The sequence below is a fragment of the Dryobates pubescens genome, chromosome 24 (genome assembly GCF_014839835.1).
Source record: "Dryobates pubescens isolate bDryPub1 chromosome 24, bDryPub1.pri, whole genome shotgun sequence".
NCBI classification, from domain to species: Eukaryota; Metazoa; Chordata; class Aves; order Piciformes; family Picidae; genus Dryobates; species Dryobates pubescens.
In genome coordinates, this window is record NC_071635.1 from 16,786,110 (window position 1) to 16,796,818 (window position 10,709).

Sequence of the window (10,709 nt, forward strand, 5' to 3'; positions counted from 1 at the left end):
TGAGACCTGAGGAAGCAATTCCTGCCCAGCAGGGTGGGGAGGCTCTGGCACAGCTTGCCCAGAGAGCTTGTGGAGGCTCCAGGCCTGGAAGTGTTCCAAGGCCAGCTTGAATGAGGCCTTGAGCAAGTTGGTGTAGGAGGATATGTCCCTGCATGTGCAGGGGGTCTGCAACTCTCTGCTCACTCAGGTCCCTTCCAGCCCTGCCCCCTCACTGATTATTGATTACAATTTGACTCTTTCCCTCCTCTGTTTGCCACAGCCTGCAGCCAGTGCTGCTCAGGTAATGCTGCAGCTGCTGGCAGACAGTCATGGAACTGTTAAGGATGGAAGGGAGCTCCAGGCTCAGCCAGCCCCAGCCCCCTGCCCTGGGCAGGGACACCTCACACCACAGCAGGTTGCTCACAGCCACCTCCAGCCTGGCTGCAAACACCTCCAGCCAGGAGGCTTCCACCACCTCCCTGGGCAGCCTGGGCCAGGCTCTCACCACCCTCCTGGCCAACAACTTCTTCCTCACAGCCAAGCTCCAGCTCCCCACTTCTACTTCTGCTCCAGCCCCCCCAGTCCTGTCCCTCCCTCACCCCCCAGAGCAGAGGGGCAGGATCCTCTCCCTCCACCTCTGGCAATGGGCACTGGCAGCCCAGAAGGCAAAGGGCAGCTGAGCTCAGCTGCCCTTGGCCTTCTGGACTGCCAGTGCCCATTGCTGGCTTTCTGTCCCAGGCCTGATTCCTGCCCCCCTCAGAGGTGTCCCAGACCCCTATCCCTCCCTCACCCCCTCCACAGTCCCTCCCCAGCTCTCTTGCAGCCCCCTGCAGCTCCTGGGAGGCCACCAGAAGGTCTCCTGGGAGCCTTCTCCTCTGCAGCCTGCACAACCCCAACTCTCTCAGGCTGTGCTCAGAGCAGCTCCAGCCCTCTGCTCCTCCTCCTGGCCCTGCTCTGGACACCTTCCAGCCCCTCCAGAGCCTTCCTGGCACAGAGGCTGCAGAGCTGGCCCCAGAGCTGCAGCTGTGGGCTCAGCAGAGTGGAGCAGAGGGGCAGAATCCCCTCCCTGGCCCTGCTGGCCACACTTCTCTTGCTGCAGCCCAGGCTCTGCTTGGCTCTCTGGGCTGCAAGTGCTCCCTGCTGGCTCCTGGGGAGCTTCTCCTCCCCCAGCACCCCCAAGGCCTTTCCTCCAGGGTTGCTCTGCAGCCAGTCCCTGCCCAGCCTGGGTCGCTTCAGTTCTCCGGTGCCTTCCCTACCTTTCCAGGCTTGCCCTGAGCTGTGCCTGCTGTGCTTTCCCCTAGGAGAGGCATTGCCCTGGCCTCCCTTGGTGGCCCCATCTATGCCATAGGAGGCCTGGATGACAACACCTGCTTCAGTGACGTGGAGAGGTACGACATCGAGTGCGACCGCTGGAGCGCCGTGGCCCCCATGAACACTCCCCGCGGAGGGGTGGGCTCTGTGGCCCTCCTGGTGAGTGCCACCCTGGCCCTCCCCTGCTGGGCACAGCTCAGCCACACTGCTGCACACTCACAAAGGGCAGCTGGTGGGGCTGAGCCCCTCCAGTCAGCAAAATTCCTATGGGAGCCTCCCCGGGGGTGCTGGAGGCCAGGTCAGATGAGGCCTTGGTCTGGCTGGGCTGGAGGGAGGGCCAGGGAGGGGATTCTGCCCCTCTGCTCCACTCTGCTGAGCCCACAGCTGCAGCTCTGGGGCCAGCTCTGCAGCCTCTGTGCCAGGAAGGCTCTGGAGGGGCTGGAAGGTGTCCAGAGCAGGGCCAGGAGGAGGAGCAGAGGGCTGGAGCTGCTCTGAGCACAGCCTGAGAGAGTTGGGGTTGTGCAGGCTGCAGAGGAGAAGGCTCCCAGGAGACCTTCTGGTGGCCTTGCAGGAGCTGCAGGGGGCTGCAAGAGAGCTGGGGAGGGACTTTGGAGGGGGTGAGGGAGGGCTAGGAGTGGGGGGGCTGGAGCAGAAGTAGAAGTGGGGAGCTGGAGCTTGGCTGTGAGGAAGAAGTTGTTGGCCAGGAGGGTGGTGAGAGCCTGGCCCAGGCTGCCCAGGGAGGTGATGGAAGCCTCCTGGCTGGAGGTGTTTGCAGCCAGGCTGGAGGTGGCTGTGAGCAACCTGCTGTAGTGTGAGGTGTCCCTGCCCAGGGCAGGGGGCTGGGGCTGGCTGAGCCTTGGGGTCCTCTGGGCTAGGGGAGGGGAGATGAGACCAGGTCAGTGGAGTGAGTAAAGCCAAGCAGAAGAGGGGCTCCATCCCCCCATGGCAGCACATATTCAGCCACCTCACACACTCAGAGCTTGCATCAGGTTGCAAGGCAGCCTCCAGTGCTGCTGAGCCAGCTGATTGCAGCTGCACTGTGACCTGGGCAGCTTGGAGCAGAGGATCTGCTGGAGGGGAGGAGAAAGTTCTTCCCAGCCAGAGGAATTGGCCACTGGGATGAGCTGCCCAGGGAGGTGGTGGAGTCCCCAGCCCTGGAGGTGTGTGGGAAGAGCCTGGCTGAGGCCCTTGGTGCCATGGTTGAGTTGCTCAGATGGTGCTGGGGGGGAGGTTGGACTGGATGAGCTCTGAGGTCTTTTCCAATCTTGTGAATCCCCCCCTTCCCCCCTTTCCCCCCCTTCCCCCCCTTCCCCCGCAGTTTAGCTGTCAGGAGGTGTTAGGGATTAGGTCAGGGGTTGGACTTGATGACCTCTGAGGTGCTTTCCAGCCTTACCGATCCTGCGATTGTCTCCTGTGCTCTTCGGGGTCCCTGCCAAGCTGGGGGGCTCTGAGCTGGGGGGCTCTGAGCAGAGGCTGTGGGGGGTGTGGGGAGGGAGGGCTGCGGGGCCAGCCCCTGCTCCGGCCCGCCTGGGGGCGCCGCGCGGCCGCACAGCCCGGCTCAGCCTCCCGCTGCCCGGCAGAACCACGTCTACGCCGTGGGGGGCAACGACGGCGTGGCCTCGCTGTCCAGCGTGGAGCGGTACGACCCCCACCTGGACAAGTGGCTGGAGGTGAAGGAGATGGCGCAGCGGAGGGCCGGCAACGGCGTCAGCGAGCTGCACGGCTGCCTCTACGTGGTGGGTGAGTAGGGACCGCGGCCCCTGCGGGGGGCCTGGCTGCTGCCCGGCGCTGAGCCCGGCCTGCAGGGGGCCTGGCTGCTGCCCGGCGCTGAGCCCGGCCTGCAGGGGGCCTGGCTGCTGCCCGGCGCTGAGCCCGGCCTGCGGGGGGCAGGGCTGCTGCTGTGAGCCCGGCCTGCAGGGGGCAGGGCTGCTGCTGTGAGCCCGGCCTGCAGGGGGCAGGGCTGCTGCTGTGAGCCTGGCCTGCAGGGGGCCTGGCTGCTGCCCGGTGCTGAGCCCGGCCTGCGGGGGGCAGGGCTGCTGCTGTGAGCCCGGCCTGCAGGGGGCCTGGCTGCTGCTGTGAGCCCGGCCTGCAGGGGGCAGGGCTGCTGCTGCCCGGCGCTGAGCCCGGCCTGCGGGGGGCAGGGCTGCTCCTGCCCGGCGCTGAGCCCGGCCTGCAGGGGGCAGGGCTGCTGCTGCCCGGCGCTGAGCCCAGCCTGCGGGGGGCCTGGCTGCTGCCCGGCGCTGAGCCCGGCCTGCGGGGCGCTTGGCTGCTGCCCGGCACTGAGCCCGGCCTGCAGGGGGCCTGGCTGCTGCCCGGCACTGAGCCCGGCCTGCAGGGGGCCTGGCTGCTGCCCGGCACTGAGCCCAGCCTGCAGGGGGCCTGGCTGCTGCCCGGCGCTGAGCCCGGCCTGCAGGGGGCCTGGCTGCTGCCCGGCGCTGAGCCCGGCCTGCGGGGGGCCTGGCTGCTGCCCGGCACTGAGCCCGGCCTGCAGGGGGCCTGGCTGCTGCCCGGCACTGAGCCCGGCCTGCGGGGCGCTTGGCTGCTGCCCGGCACTGAGCCCGGCCTGCAGGGGGCCTGGCTGCTGCCCGGCACTGAGCCCGGCCTGCAGGGGGCCTGGCTGCTGCCCGGCACTGAGCCCAGCCTGCAGGGGGCCTGGCTGCTGCCCGGCGCTGAGCCCGGCCTGCAGGGGGCAGGGCTGCTGCTGCCCGGCACTGAGCCCAGCCTGCAGGGGGCAGGGCTGCTGCTGCCCGGCGCTGAGCCCGGCCTGTAGGGGGCCTGGCTGCTGCCCGGCGCTGAGCCCAGCCTGCGGGGGGCAGGGCTGCTGCTGCCCGGCGCTGAGCCCGGCCTGCAGGTGGCCTGGCTGCTGCCCGGCGCTGAGCCCGGCCTGCAGGGGGCAGGGCTGCTGCTGCCCGGCGCTGAGCCCGGCCTGCAGGGGGCCTGGCTGCTGCCCGGCGCTGAGCCCAGCCTGCGGGGGGCAGGGCTGCTGCTGTGAGCCCAGCCTGCAGGGGGCAGGGCTGCTGCTGTTAGCCCGGCCTGCAGGGGGCAGGGCTGCTGCTGTGAGCCCAGCCTGCAGGGGGCAGGGCTGCTGCTGTTAGCCCGGCCTGCAGGGGGCAGGGCTGCTGCCCGGCGCTGAGCCTGGCCTGCAGGGGGTAGGCTGCTGCTGCCCGGCACTGAGCCCGGCCTGCAGGGGGCAGGGCTGCTGCCCAGCAGCAGGGCTGGGTGCTGGCTGCCCCCTTAGATGCCATCCCCCTGGGTGCTATCCCCTTTGGGTGCCATCCCCCTTAGGTGGCAGCAGCAGGGCTGGGTGCCATCCCCCTTGGTTGCCATCCCCCTTGGGTGGCCGCCGCAGGGCTGGGGTGGCTGCAGTAGGGCTGGGGTGGCCGCAGCAGCAGGGCTGGGGGGCGGCCGCAGCAGCAGGGCTGGGGGGGGCCGCAGCAGCAGGGCTGGGGGGCGGCCGCAGCAGCAGGGCTGGGGGGCGGCCGCAGCAGCAGGGCTGGGGGGTGGCCGCAGCAGCAGGGCTGGGGTGGCCGCAGCAGCAGGGCTGGGGGGTGGCCGCAGCAGCAGGGCTGGGGGGTGGCCGCAGCAGCAGGGCTGGGGGGTGGCCGCCGCAGCAGGGCTGGGGGGCGGCTGCAGCAGCAGGGCTGGGCTGGCCGCAGCAGCAGGGCTGGGTGGCCGCAGCAGCAGGGCTGGGCTGGCCGCAGCAGCAGGGCTGGGGGGGGGGCCGCAGCAGCAGGGCTGGGGGGGGGGCCGCAGCAGCTGGGCTGGGGGGCGGCCGCGGCAGCAGGGCTGGGGGGTGGCCGCGGCAGCAGGGCTGGGGTGGCCGCCGCAGCAGGGCTGGGGTGGTGGCCGCAGCAGCAGGGCTGGGGGCTGGCCGCAGCAGCAGGGCTGGGGGCTGGCCGCAGCAGCAGGGCTGGGCTGGCCGCAGCAGCAGGGCTGGGGGCTGGCCGCAGCAGCAGGGCTGGGGGCTGGCCGCAGCAGCAGGGCTGGGGTGGTGGCCGCAGCAGCAGGGCTGGGGGCTGGCCGCAGCAGCAGGGCTGGGGTGGTGGCCGCAGCAGCAGGGCTGGGGGCTGGCCGCAGCAGCAGGGCTGGGGGCTGGCTGCAGCAGCGGGGCTGGGGGCGGCCGCAGCAGCGGGGCTGGGGGCGGCCGCAGCAGCGGGGCTGGGGGGCGGCCGCAGCAGCGGGGCTGGGGGGTGGCCGCAGCAGCGGGGCTGGGGGCTGGCCGCAGCAGCGGGGCTGGGGGGCGGCCGCAGCAGCGGGGCTGGGGGGTGGCCGCAGCAGCTGGGCTGGGGTGGCCGCAGCAGCGGGACTGGGGGGCGGCCGCAGCAGCAGGGCTGGGGGCTGGCCGCAGCAGCAGGGCTGGGGGGCGGCCGCAGCAGCGGGGCTGGGGGGCGGCCGCAGCAGCTGGGCTGGGGGGCGGCCGCAGCAGCAGGGCTGGGGGGCGGCCGCGGCAGCAGGGCTGGGGGCTGGCCGCAGCAGCAGGGCTGGGCGCCGGCGCCCCCTGGCGGCCCTGGGTGGCGGCGCGGCGCGGCAGCCGCCGGGCTCGCTAAGGCGGTGCCGGTGCCCTGCAGGGGGCTTCGACGACAACTCTCCGCTGAGCTCGGTGGAGCGCTTCGACCCCCGCCGCAGCCGCTGGGAGGCGGTGGCCGAGCTGACCACGCCCCGGGGCGGGGTGGGCATCGCCACCCTCATGGGCAAGATCTTCGCCGTGGGAGGCCACAACGGCAACGCCTACCTCAGCAGCGTGGAGGCCTTCGACCCCCTGCTCAACAGGTGACCCTCCCCCATCTCCCCCTCCCCCATCTCCCCCATCTCCCCCTCCCCCATCTCCCCCATCTCCCCCTCCCCCATCTCCCCCATCTCCCCCTCCCCCATCTCTCAAGGGAGGTTCTCCTCCTGCTCTGCTGAGGCTGTACCTGCAGTGTTGTGTCCAGCCCTGGGCTCCCCAGCCCAAGAGGGACAGGGAACTGCTGGAGAGGGTCCAGGGGAGGCTGCAGAGCTGCTGAGGGGCCTGGAGCAGCTCTGGGAGGAGCAAAGGCTGAGAGCCCTGGGGCTGAGAGCCTGCAGCAGAGCAGCCCCAGAGGGAGCTGAGCAATGCTCAGCAAGAGCTGAAGGATGGAGGCCATGAGGCTGGGGGTGAGCTTTCCTCAGTGGTGCCCAGGGACAGGCCAAGGGGCAGTGGGCACAGACTGGAACCCTGGAGGTTCCAGTTGTTGTGGCCCTGCTCTGGACACCTTCCAGCCCCTCCAGAGCCTTCCTGGCACAGAGGCTGCAGAGCTGGCCCCAGAGCTGCAGCTGTGGGCTCAGCAGAGTGGAGCAGAGGGGCAGAATCCCCTCCCTGGCCCTGCTGGCCACACTTCTCTGGCTGCAGCCCAGGCTCTGCTTGGCTCTCTGGGCTGCAAGTGCTCCCTGCTGGCTCCTGCTGAGCTTCTCCTCCCCCAGCACCCCCAAGGCCTTTCCTCCAGGGCTGCTCTGCAGCCAGTCCCTGCCCAGCCTGGCTCAGGGCCTGGGGTTGCCCTCAGCCAGCTGGAGGAAGAGTGCTGCCAGAAGCCAGCAGGATGTGCCAGCTGCAGCGCCCCTGAGGCTGCCTGGCTGCCCTCCTGCAGCTCCTTGCTGAAGTCATTAAGGACAACTGCTCCCAGCCCCGAGCCCTGGGCAGCACCACTGCTGCCTGGCCCCCAGCTGCCTCTCTCTCCATCCCCCACCACTGCATGGCCAGGGCCAGCAGGCAGCCTTGCACCCAGTGCAGCACCCCTGGGCCATGCCCCTCCTCTTCCCCCCTGCCATTCACAGGACAGTGGCCCCCAGCAGGGAGGTGGAGAAGGCAGACCCCAAACCCACTGCTGCTGCTCCTTTGCCCCCAGCCTGGGGGGCAGGGCAGGACAATCCCCTTTGTCCTTCCTCCTCTTCCCTCTCCCAGGGGCAGGATGCTCAGCCAGGGGCACCAGGGCCCTGCCCAGCACTCTCCACAGGGCTTCAGATGAGAGCTTGGTTGAGCTTCCAGCAGCTGGTGGTGCCTGGCACAGGGACAGGCACTGCCTGAGCCAGGCTTAAACCCTGCCCTGTGGGGTTGGCTCTGCCAGGAACAAAAGCATTCAGGTTTCATCAGGCTGCTTTGGGCTGGGGAAGGGAAAGGCCTGAGCTGAGCTGTGGCTGCCTCTGAGGCTTTGAGATCAGAGAATCACTGACCCACAGCAGGGCTTGGGTGGAAGGGACCCCCAAAGCTCAGCCAGCCCCAGCCCCCTGCCATGGGCAGGGACAGCTCCCCCCAGCCCCAGCCTGCTCAGGGCCTCATCCAGCCTGGCCCTGAGCCCCTCCAGGCAGGAGGCAGCCACAGCCTCCCTGGGCAGCCTGTGCCAGAGTCTCCCCAGCCTCACTCTCAAGGATCTCTTCCTCCTCTCCACTCTCAGTCTCTCCTCTCCCAGCTCCAAGCCATTGTTCCTCAGCCTGGCACTCCCAGCCCTTGCCCACAGTCCCTCCCCAGCTCTCCTGGAGCCCTTCAGGGACTGGAAGCTGCTCTGAGGTCTCCCTGCAGCCTTCTCCTCTCCAGGCTGCACAGCCCCAGCTCTCCCAGCCTGGCCCCACAGGGGAGGCTCTGCAGCCTCTGAGCATCTCTGTGGCCTCCTCTGGAGCCTCTCCAGCAGCTCCTTGTGCTGGGGCCCCCAGAGCTGGGGGCAGTGCTGCAGGAGGGGGCTGAGCAGGGCAGAGCTGAGCAGTGCAGAGCAGAGGGGCAGGATCTGCCCCCAGGGAGCTCTCCTCTCGGGCACCGTCTGCCCAGCAGGGCTGGCTGCCAGCCCCTCAGCCACTGCCAGCTGCTGCCAGGCTGCTGAGGGAGGGCCAGGCACTGACTGTTGTGTTTCCTCTGTCCCTCTGGCCCGCAGGTGGGAGCTGGTGGGCTCAGTGTCCCACTGCAGGGCCGGGGCAGGCGTGGCTGTGTGCTCCTGTCTCAGCAGCCAGATCCGGGACGTGGGCCAGGGCTCCAGCAACGTCGTGGACTGCATGTGAGGAGCCTGGGGGAGGCAGCCCTGCAGAGCTGCTCAGCACCCTGGGACCTGTGCTGAACAGCCAAAACCTGCTCTGTGTCCTCCTGACTGACCTCCCCCAGCCCCGGGGGGGCTGCCCTCGGGGGCGGAGGGCAGGAGGGGGAGGTGGAAGGGTGGCTGCCGGGAGGGACCCTGCCAGGGGCTGCGCTCAGCCTGCGCTGGAGAAGCTCTCCCTGCAGCAGCAGCTGAGGGAGAGGCTGCAGGGACTCATTCTGGAGCTGTGGGGAGCAGGCAGCAGGGAGGAGGGAGCACTGCTGCTGAGCCACCTCCCCCCCCCCCCAGCCCTCAGTGGTGCTGAGCCTCACAGCCCTGCAGCACAGCCCTCAGTGGTGCTGAGCCTCACTTCCAGCCCTGGAGCACAGCCCTCAGTGGTGCTGAGCCTCACTCCATAGCCCTGCAGCACAGCCCTCAGTGGTGCTGAGCCTCACTCCATAGCCCTGCAGCACAGCCCTCAGTGGTGCTGAGCCTCACTCCATAGCCCTGCAGCACAGCCCTCAGTGGTGCTGAGCCTCACTCCATAGCCCTGCAGCACAGCCCTCAGTGGTGCTGAGCCTCACTCCATAGCCCTGCAGCACAGCCCTCAGTGGTGCTGAGCCTCACTCCATAGCCCTGCAGCACAGCCCTCAGTGGTGCTGAGCCTCACTTCCAGCCCTGCAGCACAGCCCTCAGTGGTGCTGAGCCTCACAGCCCTGCAGCACAGCCCTCAGTGGTGCTGAGCCTCACAGCCCTGGAGCACAGCCCTCAGTGGTGCTGAGCCTCACAGCCCTGGAGCACAGCCCTCAGTGGTGCTGAGCCTCACTCCATAGCCCTGCAGCACAGCCCTCAGTGGTGCTGAGCCTCACTCCCAGCCCTGCAGCACAGCCCTCAGTGGTGCTGAGCCTCACTCCCAGCCCTGCAGCACAGCCCTCAGTGGTGCTGAGCCTCACTTCCAGCCCTGCAGCACAGCCCTCAGTGGTGCTGAGCCTCACAGCCCTGGAGCACAGCCCTCAGTGGTGCTGAGCCTCACAGCCCTGGAGCACAGCCCTCAGTGGTGCTGAGCCTCACTCCATAGCCCTGCAGCACAGCCCTCAGTGGTGCTGAGCCTCACTCCATAGCCCTGCAGCACAGCCCTCAGTGGTGCTGAGCCTCACAGCCCTGGAGCACAGCCCTCAGTGGTGCTGAGCCTCACTCCATAGCCCTGCAGCACAGCCCTCAGTGGTGCTGAGCCTCACTCCCAGCCCTGCAGCACAGCCCTCAGTGGTGCTGAGCCTCACTCCATAGCCCTGCAGCACAGCCCTCAGTGGTGCTGAGCCTCATTCCCAGCCCTGCAGCACAGCCCTCAGTGGTGCTGAGCCTCACTCCATAGCCCTGCAGCACAGCCCTCAGTGGTGCTGAGCCTCACTCCATAGCCCTGCAGCACAGCCCTCAGTGGTGCTGAGCCTCACAGCCCTGGAGCACAGCCCTCAGTGGTGCTGAGCCTCACTCCATAGCCCTGCAGCACAGCCCTCAGTGGTGCTGAGCCTCACTCCATAGCCCAGCAGCACAGCCCTCAGTGGTGCTGAGCCTCACTCCCAGCCCTGCAGCACAGCCCTCAGTGGTGCTGAGCCTCACTCCATAGCCCTGCAGCACAGCCCTCAGTGGTGCTGAGCCTCATTCCCAGCCCTGCAGCACAGCCCTCAGTGGTGCTGAGCCTCACTCCATAGCCCTGCAGCACAGCCCTCAGTGGTGCTGAGCCTCACTCCATAGCCCTGCAGCACAGCCCTCAGTGGTGCTGAGCCTTCCCCCCAGCCCCACTGCACCTATCCTGGGGGGCTCAGGACTCTCTCCCTGGCTCTGAGTGGTTGCTGCCGGTGGAGCTTCCGAAGGCCCCAACCTCCCTGGGCCCCACAGGGGGAAGGGGAGCAGAGGAGCTCTCTGCCCCCCTCCTGGGGGCCTGCTGGCAGCCCTGCAGGTGCCAGGGGCTCAGCCTGGACCCTGCCCCTCCAAAGCCCTTCCCCAAGCCCAGAGCCTTGGCTGGAGAGCTGAGGAGATTCCTGCCCTGAGCCACCCCAGCAGGGACAGCCTCCAGGCCCTGTGGTCACAGCCTGGAGCAGGCAAGCAGCTGCTGGGAGGCCTCCACTGCTGCCCTGCCCCCTGCAAGGCTGGGGGAGTGCAGCTGGGGGCTCAGCTCCTCTGGGCAGCTCTGGAGGTGCTTCTCAGACCCAAGGGGAGGCCAGCAGCAGCTCCTCTGGAGAGCTCTGAAGGTGCTTCTCGGATCCAAGGGGCAGTGACCAGCAGCAGCTCCTCTGGGCAGCTCCCAAGGGACCTCAGCCCCAAGGTGAAGCCAGCAGCAGCTCCTCTGGGCAGCTCTGGAGATGATACTCAGACACAAGGGGCAGTGACCAGCAGCAGCTCCTCTGG

At 69.2% G+C, this 10,709-nt stretch overlaps 1 protein-coding gene across 1 annotated transcript in view; it reads left to right on the forward strand.

Annotated features, from left to right (window-relative positions):
* Positions 1-8,393, forward strand: part of KLHL8 (kelch like family member 8) — a 28,861-nt gene extending 20,468 nt beyond the window's left edge. Inside the window, exons 7-10 of the mRNA XM_054172748.1 lie at positions 1,281-1,449; positions 2,871-3,030; positions 5,859-6,060; positions 8,169-8,393. Coding sequence (XP_054028723.1) covers positions 1,281-1,449; positions 2,871-3,030; positions 5,859-6,060; positions 8,169-8,292 — 655 coding nt within the window. The 3' untranslated portion in view covers positions 8,293-8,393. The remainder of the gene's footprint in view (positions 1-1,280; positions 1,450-2,870; positions 3,031-5,858; positions 6,061-8,168) is intronic.
* The last annotated feature ends 2,316 nt before the right edge of the window (positions 8,394-10,709 follow it).